Below are 16,130 nucleotides of genomic sequence, written 5' to 3'. Positions count from 1 at the left end.
TGCTCTTGACAATTTAACTATATACCAGAACCAAGTCTTACTTGAGAACACTGAATAATCCTCTTTTCTGGAGGGACACAGATTCGTAGAATTACTTGTATTTATTTGGTTGGTTTGGGGACAATTAGGAAGAATTAAGGCTAGTATCCAGGCTATGACTGATTGAAATGAAAACTCTCATAGGACTCTTACAGGACAATGTCTCTCAAAGGTTGACTGTGCTTAAGATAAGTAATCACAGTTAACAAATAGTTGTGACAACCTAAGGGACATGGCTGTATGCAGGTTACATCTATTCAGATTGCTCATTTATATGTTATTATTGAGTTGGTATAAGGCCTGATAAGGCAACTTTGCCCACTTACATACAAGATATTTCTTCCCACTGTAACATGCTATGAATTGTTATATATATGTTAACCCACTGCAAATATTGAGCCTACATAAAAGCATCTAACATAAAATAATGACAATGCTATGAATGTTGATATTATGTTTAATATGATATGCTAGTATTTTAATATTTACAATTATATAGAATAAAATAATGCATTTTGGAAATAATTGTTTTGGTGTTAAATCTGATTGAATAAAGACAAGGCCAGAGGTCAATACACATTCATAAATATGTTATCTCTTGTTTATTTGGTCAAAGAGAATGAATGGATAAGGAATATAGATGTATAAACTGTAGAGGAAATCCTGTATTTCATGACCACTTTTGCATTTTTCTTGTGATAAATGAGACAAAGCATGACTGAGATATTGAGGCAAGGCACATGTAAACTCTTGACAGATATATTCATTGACAAGAAAAACAAAATATAATTTTGTTCATAAGCAGGTACTTTTAACACCAAACTGGCCAAAAGTCCCACAGCTTTGGAAAACACTTCAGAAAAAAACGAACTTGAACCTCAACCTTTAACTATATATAAGGTCAGCATTAAACTTCATGCTTAAGGAAGAGTGTAAAAGTACATTTCTGGGTTTAGTATAAACCAAGGCATTATGCCTTATGGCTGCTTGATATACATTTCTCATATAGCTGCATTGCAGTTTTCCTCTATGGCTGTCGTTTATCAAACTTGCCTTGTAATTGTGTCATCATTTGATTTGCAACTTTTGAAGCTATAAATTATATTGTTAGATGAATACGAAACCATGAGATTTAGACAGTCTTGTTGAGTCATCCCTTTCATTATTATTTACTTGCTCTAATAATTTTTGGAGAAATTAAAAAACCTTGTCAACCAAAGGTTCTTTCTGTTCCAGGGTAGAGTGATAGAGAAGATGGGATTTATTGTTGAATATGTGTATCAGATTACATGTAGGCAGGCTGTCCTCCTGAAACTGAATCCTGGACAGAATTTCAAGTAAATTTGCAGAAAAAACAATGGTAAAGCTCTACTTTCACGCAAGACAAATGGATGTACCTTGTAGCTTCCGTACCTCATGAGAAGCTTTTGAATTTATTTTTGAAATATGTGCTTACGATTCTATGGTGAAAAGTTCCTCAGATCTTCATGTAAAGTCAAATGTTGAGTCTATTTTGGGTCTATTGTGTTTTCAAAGATATGCTATGGCAAATGACATTTACTTCTTAGTGTCATAAAGATTAAATGAGTTAAAATCTGTAAAACACCTACATCAGTGGCGGCAATATGATTACTGTGTAAGTATTGCGTTAAAAATTTGTTTTATGCCTATGATTTCATAGATGTGGATAGCATATCTTTTTCTTTTTTTCTTTTTGTTTTTTGAGACGGAGTCTCGCTCTGTTGCCCAGGCTGGAGTGAGGTGGTGCAATCTCGGCTCACTGCAAGCTCCGCCTCCCGGGTTCACGCCATTCTCCCGCCTCAGCCTCCCGAGTAGCTGGGACTACAGGCGCCCGCCACCACGCCCGGCTAATTTTTTGTATTTTTAGTAGAGACAGGGTTTCACCGTGTTAGCCAGGATGGTCTCGATCTCCTGACCTCATGATCCACCCGCCTTGGCCTCCCAAAGTGCTGGGATTACAGCCTTGAACCACCGCGCCCGGCCGGTGGATAGCATTATCTTCTATAACATGAATAGAAATAATAACTTTCTCATTGGCAGTCACATATTTGAATGATGTGAAAAATTAGTGGAGAAAATAGATTATTTGGTGTTAAAGAGCACTAAGAGATTTGTTCTTAATAGAATCACATGCATCTTTTGACTATATTTGATGCTGTCATAGATTTACTTTTTTGTAATCTGTTTTTTCTTGAAGGTCAAATTTATTTACAAAAAAGTATTTCATTTATTTTTACTCCCAAAAGTAATATAAATTCACAGAATTACAAATCAACATTAACAATGTCTATAAAGCACATGCTGCTACAATCAAAACTGTTAAGTCCTATGAAGCATAATATACAAGACATAATTGGCAAGGCATGGTGGCTCACATCTGTAATCTCAGCACTTTGGGAGGCTGAGTGGGGCGGATCACTTGAGATCAGGAGTTCGAGACCAGCCTGGCCAACATGCAAAACCCCGTCTATTCTAAAAAGACAAAAATTAGGCTGGCATGGTGGCATGTGCCTGTAATCCCAGCTACCCAGGAGGTTGAGGCAGGAGAATAGCTGGAATCTGGGGGATGGAGGCTGCAGTGAGCCAAGATCATGCCACTGCACTCTAGCCTGGGTGACAGAGTGAGACAGCATCTCAAATAATAATAATGATAATTAGCCAGGCATGGTGGCACACACCTATAATCCCAGCTACTCAGGAGGCTGAGGCATGAGAGTCCCTTGAACCCAGGAGGCAGAGGTTGCAGTCAGCCAAGATCATGCCACTGTGCCACTGCCCTCCAGCCTGGGTGACAAGAGTGAAAATCTGCCAAAAGAAAGAAAGAAAGAGAGAAAGAGAGAGAAAGAGAAAGAGAGAGAGAAAGAAAGAGGAAGAAAGAGGAAGGAAGGAAGGAAGGAAGGAAGGAAGGAAGGAAGGAAGGAAGGAAGGAAGGAAGGGAGGGAAGAAGGAAGGAAGGGAGGGAAGAAGGAAGGAAGGAATAATGCATTTAAATTTTACCAGCAATTGTAGTATTGTGAGAAGATGGAAGGCCTTGCATGTCATGTGCAAATTATTTATAGGTAGGTTACCCGGAAAAAAAAATAATTATTTAGGGAATTCACTTAATTTACAAACTGCTTAAGAGCATTAGCTCTCATATATTCTATAAAAGGCATATCTTTTCATATGAAGTGTATTATATTTCCCTGAGTTTTACTCTAAGGATAATGATTTAACAGACTATTAAATTCACTAAACATTAAAATAATGCATTTGACCAGTTATGATAGCTAATATGTTAAATTGTATTTTGTGGAGGGGGGGATAAATTTATGGTTTTTATTTAGGTTGCTACACATTCTAGATCATCAATTTCACCATTTTATCATGCTTTGTTTTATTTTGTTGTGTTTTCTGCTAATGTTTGCTGCATCTTTATGATTTGCTTTTGTGTTTGTGGCAGTGGTGGGAGGGGATGAAGAAAGGAAGTAATAGCTAAGCTGCACACATGATCCAAGTGTGTTGTATTTGATGAAAATAATTGCAACCCTCAGAAACATTTTAATTAACATTCTCTCAGGGTTAAAAGAGCAAAGTCACCTGGATACTAGAGCATCTTTATTGAAATTCTAATACATAATCACATTTGCTGAACTAGAGTATCAAACTATTGTTTTTACTACTGCTTAGATAGATTGGGAGACAGTTGCCAATTACAATGTGGCATATAATTGACAAGTTATATCCTAAGTAGCAAAGTGTTTGGGGAATTAATTTTTAACTCACAATACTTCCCTTTTATTTCCAGTAAGATTAATTCCCAAAATTAATCAGTAAGCGTGTCAATTAAATTAATCATGTTTTCACTCACTTTTTATTTAACTATTCAACAATGCTTAAGGCCATAATAAATTAAGTCAAATCAAATGTTCTGTGGGTAGAAAGCGAGGGCAGGATAAAGGAACTTAGGTCTTGTAAAATATAATCACTTACAAACTAAAATAATCCCCTCTAAACAAAAGGAACTACCACTACACACTTACTAGACTGATGAAAACCCAAAACACTGACGACATCAAATCCTGGCAAAGATACGGGGCAATAGGAAGTTTCACCCATTGCTTGCTGGAATACAAAATGGTACAGCCACTTTGGAGGAGACTTTGACAGCTTCCTACAAAACTAAATATATTCTTACCATATCATGCAGCAATCATGCTTTTTGATGTTTATTCAAATGAGTTGAAAACTTAAATCCATACACAGAAACCTTCACAGAGATGTTTATAGCAGCTTTATCCACAATTGCCAAAACTTAGAAGCAGCCAAGTTGCCCTTCAACAGGTGAATGGATAAACTGTGGTACATTCATGCAATGGAATATTATTCAGTTCTAAAAAGAAGTGAGCTATCAAGCCATGAAAAGACATGCTGGAAACAAACATTCATATTACTAAGTGAAAGAAGCCAGTTTGAAAAAATCTCCATACTGTATGATTCCAACTATATGACATTCTAGAAAAGGTAACACTGTGGAAAACATAAAAAAAAATCAGTGGTTGCCAAGGGTTGCAGGAGAAGGAGTGATGAATAGATGGAGCACGGAGGATTTTTAGGCCAGTAAAACTGTTCTGTAAATTATAGTATAATGGTAGATAAATGCCATTATACAATTGTCAGAACCCGTAGAATGTACAACACCAAGAACTTTAATGTACTTAAAGCATCATAAGTTGAAGTATGGATCTGGGGTGATAATGGTATTCAATATTTCTTCATCGACTGTAACTATGATGTGGGATGTTGATAGCTGGGGAAGATCTGCATGTGTTGGGGGAAAAGGGTCTATGGGAACTCTATAATTTCTGCTCAATTTTCTGTAAGCCTAAAACACTAAAAACCAAAGTCTTTTAAAAAATGCCCCTGTATTTACAATAATCATGGCTCTTTAAACGCACTATGTTCTAATGTGGTGTGTGTAAGTGTGTTTGTACCAGTGAATATCGAGAACTAGACTAGTACCTGAAAGATAGGAAGCTTACATTACTATATATAACTGTAGTACACTTAAGTAAAGTTCAAATAACACAATACAATTGACACTTTTTATCTTTTTGAAAATTAGGTAGATATCACAGTTTAGTTTTAAAGTTTTTTTTTTTTTAATTATGTTCAGGCTACCTTTAACCAAGATAATTTGGATTCCTTTGTATACATAGTTTCACTACTTATAATTAATATAAACATGATAGCTTTCCACATTGAATTTGATTCATATATGCATATTACATATGCATATTAAATACAACTGAAGTTTTTACATCTTTTTTATGCTTTAAATACAAAATATTTGTCTAAAATATTTGTGTTTATTAGCAATTATTGAATAGTTTGAGGAAAAACAGTTTCTACATACATTATAATATACAAATGGAATTTATTCTAAATAAAAACAATACATTTTTATTCTTTGAGTTTCTAAGATTTCGGCTTATATTGGAATCAAACTAATCAAATTCTAAGAATAAGTGTCAAAAAGATAAAACATGGTTTCCTTTTATGCTTTTGATTAAATCTTTTGTGTTGGAGGGAATTGGTACTTTTTACTGGAGGATAGGAGGAAAGGATAAAAGTGTAATTTCAAAGAGATAAGAACAAATTGCAGCCTTTACAAAAACATATTATACTAAGCATAATTGATATAATCTATAATTTTTAGTACTTATCATGTACTCAAAACTGACGGTTGTACTCTCAGATGTGTAAGATGTCATTGTTCTCAGTTCTGTGTGACTTGGAGAGGCACTGCCAGCTACACAGGTGCAGGCATTTGGGCGTCAGTGATTCCGCATCCTTGCAGGCCCTACAAGGCCAGATGAATTTTCCTTGCCCTTAGAATGACTCTGAGTCAAAAGTCAGCACAGCCCTAGTGACGCTGCATCCATGGGAAGAAAGATAATGTACAGATACCAATAAATAAGGATTTTTGTCACGTTCCCTAGTATATTCTTTGTGCCTAGAACAGGAACAGCAGAGGAGATTTCACACTGTTCTCCCAGAGCATGAAGTGAAATCGTTTCTTTTGTTTAGCTATGCTAATCTCATGCTGTCAATTAACTTGAGAAAATGATTCTATCAAAGTAACCACATAAACAAACAAAAACTTATTCCCTTCCTGCTTGCTGCTATTTTTGGACTTGGGGAGGGAGCACAATTTCTAAATGTCTACTCTTCTGTGTTAACCATGCTAGTTGTTTTCCTTTTCTATCAATAATTATTAAAAGGGTAATACATATTTAATATTTCTAATTTGGAAATTAGAAATTATTTAATAATTTAATATTTAATAATTATGTATTACCCTACACAACCCATTGTAATGTAAAATTTGCACCATTTAGTTACTAGCATTTTTCTTTAAAGTTTAATTTTTTTCTTTAAAGTTACTAATTACCTCCAGTTTAAGGACTCCAATGGACACGTTTTGTTTATCTTGCTTTTACTCTCAAGTGTTTTACATTTCATCACACTCTGTTTCTTGAAAAGTTCTCTCCCTTTGGCTTTCTATTCAATACATTCTGATAGTTCACCTGTTACCTCTTAGATACTACATTTGTGTGTATGTGTGTGTGTGTGTTCTTTCTCCTTCTGTAATATAAACAGTGATATTGCCTAGGTTTTGTTATTATATCTATCTCTTACTTTACAAATAATCATTAGACAAATTACAGAATTCATGCAATATTTAAACTATTAAATAAAATAGTTAAAAAGAAAAACTCAGTTCTGAAAATGAGAGAAGTAAAGTCAGTGGATAAAAGGGAGATACGGCACGTATGTAAAAGTAAATCTGCCCTTCTAGCTCTATAACCTTGAACAAGTTATTTCACATCTCTGTGCCTTAGTTCCTCATCTGTAAAATGGTAGTAATCATAATGATTTTCTTTTTGGGTTGTTGGGAAGATTCAATAAGTATAAAATGACTTAATATGTGTAAAGTTTCTGACACATGGGAAGCCTTCCTTACATGTAATCTGTTATTAATAACAGATATACCTATTTATAACTAAAAATTCTATGACAAAAAAATTTTAAACTAATAAATTTTTACAGAAATTTAAATAATTGCATGCACATTGTACATATTTATAGAATATGAATGCCTTAACTGCAATGATTTTTATGGTTATTTTATTTGGATTTCCAGCAACTACCTCAATTTCTGGACTGGAGAAGAAATTTACAACTATTTGGGGAATGAAAGCATTAATGAGAGTGTTATGATGATCACACTGATTAGATTAGGTCAAAATTAGAGTGGGGCAACCCAAACTCTATCCCTTTCTCCAGTTTTAAATATTAGTTAAAGGTTTTCAGTGTTTAACTCCTATTTCCCATCCATCTCTCGCCAACATTCAGATCTCCCCATTGCCATTGGTCTAAAGGTCAGCCCCCAGTTTCATATGGCATCCACTGGCAGTTGATAGAAATGAAGGCACTACAGACCCAGGGTCATATACAGAAATCCAAGGAAAGGCTATTGGAATGGTGTATGATCCTTTTCAGTATTTTTTTCATCACACATTTCTCTCCTTCCTGATGCACACCTGTACACACAGATAAACACACGTTCACTATTTGAAGGCTCCCTTTGTGCTGCTTTCCCCGATACCAAAATTGCTAGCAATGGCTACGGATTTGATTACTTCTCTCTTTTGTCAATGAGTTTCTTGCTATTATGAAAACATATTCTTCTTCTTCTTCTTTAGTGAGAACAGAATGATACAAAATTGACTTAATCTGCAGCACAAAGTTTACATTTTGTTGTGAAAAAGAACTTGTTGACAGGATAGGATTGCTAAAAACCAAAGTGCTGAACAGCAATAGTAATTTCACTGCCTTTGAAAAATAAAGACAGTCTATCATCTCTTTGGAAGAGATTGTTTTCCATTTTGTCTCAAAAGAGAATGAGATTCAAATATTGTTTTGTAGCCCCATGCTTCTCTGACACATATTTAAATGTCTTTAGACATTTTCTTTTAACATTGTAGATGCTCTTAAGCCTAATTGTCAAAATTGATCATAATTATAAAGTTAGGATTTTTTTCCTAAAAATATGTTATAAAAAATCTCAACTAATATAAAACCTATTATTTAATTTTCAAATTATTTATGCACTGATTTTTTGTATATTTCATATCACATTTGCTATCAGCAATATACATACCATTTCAATATGGCATTTATAAAGATCTCATCATGAGACCATTGTAAGTAAAATTATTTCTTCACGTAAAATAATTATGTGAAAATATTAGAGAATTTTTTTCTTTTTTCTTTTCTTTTCTTTTCTTTTTTTTTTTTTTTTTTGATGCAGAGTCTCATTCTGTCATCCAGGCTGCAGTGCAGTGGTGCAATCTTGGCTGACTGCAACCTCCGCCTCCGGGGTTCCAGTGATTCTCCTGCCTCAGCCTCCCGAGTAGCTGGGATTAGAGGCACGTGCCACCATGCCTGATCAATTTTTTTTTAGTTTTAGTAGAGATGGGGTTTTACCATGTTGGCCAGGCTGGTCTTTAACTCCTGACCTCAGGTGATTTCCCCCGCCTCAGCCTCCCAAAGTTCTGGGATTACAGACATGAGCCACTGCACCTGGCCGTTATTTACTTTTGAGAGACAGTAATCCAAGAAATTATTTTCACTAACTGTGATGTTCCCAGTATTGTCCTGGTTATTACATGGCAGATACTAAATATCTGTAATGCAATCTTGCTTCAGTAAGCTTATGATTTAGCTGTGGAGAGGCAAACTTAATACTGTAAAATAAAAAGTGCAAATATATATCACATTATATACCAGGGGCCCTAAACAAAGAGATGAATGAATATCAGAACAGTAAGAAAACACTATGAGAAGAATACTAATATGATCTTAGTGTTATTAAGAAGTCAGAATTAAGAAAATGCGTTTATTTTTAGTTTTTTGAGATGCTTCATACTGTTCTTCATAGTGTTTGTACTAATTTACATTCCCACCAGCAGTGTACAGGCAATCCCACTGCTGGATATATAGGCAAAAGATAGTAAATTAGAATATCAAAGAGATATTTTCACTCTTATGTTTATCACAGCACTAGTCACAATAGTCAAGGTATGGAATCAACCTAAGTGTTCATCAGCAGATTAATGGATAAGGAAAATGTGGCTCATATACACAATGAAATATTAGTCAGTCATAAAAATGAATGAAATCCTGACATTTGCAACAACATGCTGGAACTGGTGGATATTATGTTAAGTGAAATAAACCAGGCATAGAAAGACAAATATCACATGTTCTCACTCATATATGGAAGCTGAAAAAAGTATTTGAACTCATGGCTTTAAAGTGATGGTTACCAGAGGTTGGGAAAGAGTGGCGGGGGTGATGGCAGGAGAATAAAGATGGATTGGTTAGTTGGGTACAAAATACAGTTAGAAGGAACTGGCCTTCTAATATGATCTAATATTCAGTAACAAAACAGGGCAATTGTAGTTAACAATAATTTATTGTATATTTCAAAATAATTAATAGCTGGGTTTGGAAAGTCCCTAACCTAAAGAAATCATAAATGTTTGAGGTGATAGATATCCCAATTACCCTGATTTTAATCATTGCATGTTGTATGCCTGTGTCAAAATACCACATGTAACCCATAAATATGTGCAGCCATTGTGTATTTGTAACAACTAAAAAATTTTAAAAAATAATATAAATGTAAATATATATGTGCGAATGTCATCAATGCAAATCCAAATCTCTAAAACATATTTCAGATTTAAAATGTGGTATCATCTCTTGGAACCATATATATACACATATATACATATTTAGTATATATGTTTAAACACATATATTTCTATATGTATTTCTATATACTTATTTCTCTCTATGTATATGTTTAAGTACAAAATCCAGCACAATCTGATCCTTTGCCTTCAGCAATTGATTTCACCTGCTTATATCTCATTTTCTGCACTTGTAAAACTATCTAGAGAGTTTTATAGAGACTTATCTAGAGACTTATAAAGAGATCTAGAGTAAGAATAAAAACTAAAACAATACATTTAAGCTTTGAAATAAGTTTCCAGCTGGAACTATCATTTTTTTTTATGTCTGTCATAGCATCTATACCTTTCTCATAAACAAACCACACAGAAATATGTCGTTATCAGATGTAATAGAGATAAAAGTTTTCTGTGCCATCATGGAAATAGCCCATTTCATTTTTCTTGTACAAGTCGTAAATTGTGCAACACTAGAAAAGTAAAAATTAGGTACATAGAATGTTATTCATAAAATAGCCTCTAAACATGAATTAAATAAACTATTTCTTTTCAATAATATTGCTTTGAAAATAACTAGTTCTTTTGTTACAGGAGATAAGTGCAAGACTACTGAATACAGCAAGATGAAAAATATGCTATTAGATTTACAAAACCAAAAATATATTATGCAAGAAAATGAAAATCCTAATGACGACGACATATCTCGGAAGAAGCTATTGGTGGATCAAATGTTTAAATATTTTGATGCAGACAGTAATGGACTTGTAGCTATTAATGAACTAACTCAGGTATGATTAGTGACTATATTAACAAACTTACTGAAACATAGCATGCACAGTATATTTACTTTTTCTGAATTTACTCTATAATGAAAAAAATGTATATTTGATCCATATTATTGAAAAGTATGTGAATAACAACATTTTATAACAAATTTGACTACATCATCAGCAATATTAATTTCAAGTAACATTATATGGTGTTTCACAGTTTAAAAAGAGATACCTACTTCTGGTAGATATCTATACCTTAAATACCTAAAGGAATTACAAGTTCTTTATCTTGTAGAATTTATATTCTCAGATTATATATTCCTAGTATATTCTGGAGTTCACACACTGTTTAACTTTCTATAAGTCAATAAAAGCTGATTTATACAATATTCATGGGCACTAATGAACAATAATTGAGTGCATTTATAACAAAGTGTATATAAATAGTTTAAGATAGTGTTGAGTCACTGATGTGTTCCAGTATTTCTTCAATAATTAAGGACCAATTACAACATATTCAATTTGGTTTAGTAGTAGAAATATAAAATAAGAGACATGGGATTTCTTCAAAACTATGTACTGATTTTAGGGAATAATGAAGAGAAGAAGCCCAATTAGGCAATAGAACAATGATGACAGCACTGATGGATTTTGCTGACTTCTTGATGATCCCTATGATATATCTTGAGGTAGATTTTGCTCCTACCCTTAACGGTGGGATATAGGTTTGATATTTTTATAATATGGTATGCATTTTTTTCTGGTGAATATTACCACTTATTTAAAAAATCTGGCATTGTCGAGTATTGGTCTTCTTAAACAAGTATTTCTAAGCTTTGCAATAGTGTGACTTACTTTAAAAACTTTATCTCAAAGTAACATTGTGAGCAAATTGATGATAGGTATCATCATTCAAACTAATTAAGATTCATGTCATTTTTATTGTTTTTTCTAATGCAGCCTCACATTTATTTTGTAGTTACTAAGTCATAGGCATTAGAATTTAAGGAATTCAGAGTAAAATTGGAAGATACTTTGATTAAGATATCTATGCTGTCATACACCTCATGATTTATTTTTTAAGAATAAAATTTATACTTTAGTAATAATAATACATAACTAGTTAATTACATTAAAATAAGTTTATAATTTAAGCATGCCACTTTTATCTATGTGTGACTAACATATATACTGTTATTTTGAGGGTTTTTTTGCTTTTTTATATTTTTAATTTTTATCAATTTTTTTGTTGTTTTTGTTGTTGTTTTAGTTTTTATTAACATATCTGCATATAGCCACTGATTGAATTTAAAAAAAGAGATCAGATCAAATCGATCTGGTCTGGATTTGGACATCTAAATCCAAAGGAAAGACTGCTAGTTACTGGTGAAAGACAGTACACAGCACTTTACTCATACATGTTTCAAGCTTCTGCCATGTTCAAGTTTGTATTAGTTTCTGAGGGCTCCCATAACAAAATACCACAAACTGTGTGGCTAAAACAACAGAAATTTATTCTCTCAATCCTAGAAGCTGGAAGTTCAGAAACGTGGTGTTGACAGGGCCATGCTTCTTCTGAACTTGGAGGTTGGGGTGAGAGTCGGGTCCTTTCTTGCTGCTTTCAGCTTCAGGTGGCCCTAAGCCTTCCCTTGCATTTGTGGTGTTGTAGGAAAATCACTTCAATCTACATCTATAGTCCTCCTGTTGTCCTCTCTGTGTGTTTATCTTTACCTAGTCTTGCCTCTTCTTATAATAACACCAGTATCATTGGATTAAGTGTTCACCCTAATCTATTAGGACTTCATCTTAAATTATCTGGTTACATCCGCAATGATTCAATTTCCAAGTAAGACCGAATTCTGTGGTACTGGGGCTAAGGACTTTAAAGCCCCTTTGGGAGACACAATTCAACCCCTAATAAACTTTATTAGCTACAATGTTAGGTTTTGTTTCCTCAGCTATCTCTAATTTGACTTGAATTATGTCTGAAAAGTGTCCTTTCAATTCATGTGAAAGCTATGTTGTTGTTGTGAGAGCAGAAAATGTCTTCATAATCATATTTATGTTTTGGCCAACCAAGAAATACATGAAAGTAACAGTCTGGGAAGGTTATGTTTAGTGACTTCCTTCTGCATACATCCCATTCACCTACAGAGGGCCATTCTGATTACTTCTAAGTTTTGGCAATTATGAGTAAGGTTTTTATAAATGTCCATATGCAGATTTTTGTGTAGAGATAAGCTTTTAACTCCTTGGGATAAATACCAAGGAGCATGACTATTTAGTCATATGGTAAGAGGATGTTTAGTTTGGCAGGAAACCGCCAAAATGTCTTCTGACGTGGAAATACCATTTTGCATCCCCACCAGCAGAGGATGAGGGTGTTCCTGTTTCTCCACGTCTTCATCAGCGTTGACGTTGTCAGTATTCTGGATTTCGGCCATTCTATTAGATGTGTAATGATATCTCATTGTTGTTTTAATTCTCATTTACCTGGTGAGATGATGTGGAACATCTTTTCACATGTTTATTTTCCATTTATGTATCTTCTTTGATGAGGTATCTGTTAAGGTCATTAACTTATTAATTGATTGGGTTATTATTATTATTACACTTTAAAAGTTCTCTGTATATTCCAGATACAGTCCTTTATTAGGCGTGTCTTTGCAAATATTTTCTCCCAGTCTGTAACTTGTCTTCTTGTTCATTTGATGCTGTCTTTTATGGAGCAGAAGTTTATTAAAATTTCAATGAAGTCCAGCTTATCAATTACTTCTTTTATAGATCATGCCCTTGCTATTTTATCTAAAAAGTCATTGCCATACACAAAGTAATCTAGGTTTTCTCTTACTTATATTCTAGGAGTTTAGAGTTTTGCATTTTGAAATTAGGTCCATGATTCATTTTAAGTTATTTTTTGTGAAGGATTCAAGAATGTATGTTTATGCTTACTTATTTTTATATGTGAATATCCAATTGTCCTGTACCATTTGTCAAAATAACTATCTTTGGTTTTTTTATTGTCTTTCTGCCTTTGTCAAAGATCGGTTGACTGAGTTTATGCAGGTCTCTTTCTAGGCTTCCTATTTTGTCCTATTCATCTGTTTGTTCATTATTTCACCAATAGCACAGGGTCTTGATTACTGTAGCCTTATAGTGAGTCTTAAAGTCAGGGAGTGTTCATCCTTCAACTATGGTTTTCCTTTAATATTTTTTTGACCATTCTGGGTCTTTTGTGCCTCCATATAAACTGTATAATCAGTTTGTTGAGATCCACAAAATAACTTGCTGGGATTTTAATGGAAGTTGCCTTGAATCTGTAGATAAAATTGTGAAGAACTGACATCATGACAATATTTAGCCTACCTATCCATGAACATGGAATTTCTCCCCAATTGTTTAGTTATTTGATTGTATCCATAACAGTTTTTTAGTTTTCCTCATGTAGATTATATACATGTGTTATTAGGTATATTCCTATCCCATTTTGGGGGTGCTAATGTTAATGGTATTGTGATTTTAATTTCAAATTCCACTTGTTCATTTATGGTACACAGAAAAGCAATTGACTTTTGTATATTAACATTATATACTCCAAACATGCTATAATTGCATATTAGTTTCAGAAGGATTTTTGTCAATTATTTTATGTGTTCTACATAGACAATCATGTTATTTGTGAACAAAGCAGTTTTAGTTCTTCCTTTATCATCTGTCTTCCTTTTCTTTTCTTGTCTTATGACATTAGCCAAGATTTTAGTACAATGTTGAAGAGGAGTGGTTAGAGGGGTTACCCTTGCCGTATTCCTGATTTTTGTGAAAAGTTTCAAGTTTCTCACTATTAATTATGATATTAGCTATAGGTTTTTTTGTAGATATACATATCCTTTATCAAATTGAGGAAATTGCCTTCTACTCCTAGTTTCCTGAGAGTTTTTGTCATGAATGATTGTTGAATTTTGTCAAGTGTTTATTCAGCATTCATTGATATGATCATGGAATTTTTCTACTTTAGGCTGTTTGTGTGATGGTCACACTAATTCATTTTCAAATGCTGAAACAACCTTGCAACTCAGGAGAAATCCCACTTGCTCATGGTGTAAAATTATTTTTATACATTGTTAGATTCAATTTGCTAATATTTAATGAGAAGTTTTGCATCTATGTTGATGAGAGATGTTGGTCTGAAGTTTACTTCTCTTGTAATCTTCTTGTCTGTTTTTGAAATTAGTGTAATGGTGGCTCTACAGAATAAGGAAATATTCCCTCTGCTTCTATCTTCTGAAAGTGATTGTAGAAAATTGATACAAAGTATTTCTTAAAGGTTTGATGAAATTCACCTATAATCCCACCTGTGCCTGGTGCTTTCTGTTTTGGAAAGTTATTAACTAGTGATTCAATTTCTTTAAGAGACATAAGTCTATTCTGATTGTTTGTTTCTTATATGAGTTTTCGAAAAATGTGTCTTTCAATAAATTGATCCATTTAATCTAGAATATCAAATTTGTGGCATAAAGGTGCTCATAGTATTTCTTTATTTTTTGTTCAAAGTTCATAGGACTTTTAGTGATATTCTTCTGCATCCATCCCACACCACACAAATCACTTATTCTTATAGCAGTATATAATAGAAATGTCAGTATCTTATCCTTCAGTAAGAATTATGGAAAAAATGTAAGTCTTTAATAGACACCCTGTGAAACACATAAAAAATTTTTGGATATTTATAGCAAAAATATTTTTGACTTGTGAGATTTTATGTTGCAGGTGCTTTTTTAAAAACCTTGTGTTAGATATTATAAATATTAATACTTATAATTTTATTTATAAACTTGGAAACATATCGTAATTTAATATTACATTTTTATTTCAATAGGTTTTGGGGGACCAGATGGTGTTTGGTTACATGAGTATGTTATTAAGTGGTGATTTTTGAGATTTTGGTTCACCCATCACACAAGTAGTGTACACTGAACCCAATGTTTGGTCTTTTATCTCTCAACCCTGCCATCCTTACCCCTGAGTCTCCAAAGTCCATTGTATCATTTGTTTGCCTTTGCATCCTCATAACCTAGCTCCCACTTATGAGTGAGAACACACAATATTTGGTTTTTCCATCTGTGAGGAGTTACTTCAATTAGAATAATGGCCTCCAATTCCATCCAGGTCGATATGAATACCATTATTTTGTTCCTTTTTATGGCTGCATAATCTCTCTCTCTCTCTCTCTCTCTCTCTCTCTGCATATATATATATATATACACACACACACATATATATAGTCTGTTTACTCTGCTGATTGTTTCTTTTGCTATACAGAAGCTATTTAGTTTAATTAAGTCTCATCTATTTATCTTTGTTTTTGTTGCATTTGCTTTTGGGTTCTTGGTCATCTAGAAGGGTTTTTCTGATGTTATCTTCTAGAATTTTTATGGTTACAGGATTTAGATTTATGTCCTTGATCCATCTTGAGTTGATTTCTCTATAAGGTGAG

At 33.4% G+C, this 16,130-nt stretch overlaps 1 protein-coding gene across 1 annotated transcript in view; it reads left to right on the top strand.

Annotated features, from left to right (window-relative positions):
• Nucleotides 1–16,130, top strand: part of FSTL5 (follistatin like 5) — an 810,882-nt gene that overhangs the window by 399,466 nt on the left and 395,286 nt on the right. Inside the window, exon 5 of the mRNA XM_015139434.3 lies at nucleotides 10,455–10,651. Within this exon, the coding sequence (XP_014994920.3) occupies nucleotides 10,455–10,651 (197 nt within the window). The remainder of the gene's footprint in view (nucleotides 1–10,454; nucleotides 10,652–16,130) is intronic.

Source organism: Macaca mulatta, chromosome 5 (assembly GCF_049350105.2).
Source record: "Macaca mulatta isolate MMU2019108-1 chromosome 5, T2T-MMU8v2.0, whole genome shotgun sequence".
NCBI lineage: Eukaryota > Metazoa > Chordata > Mammalia > Primates > Cercopithecidae > Macaca > Macaca mulatta.
This window is presented reverse-complemented; position numbering and strand designations above follow the sequence as displayed.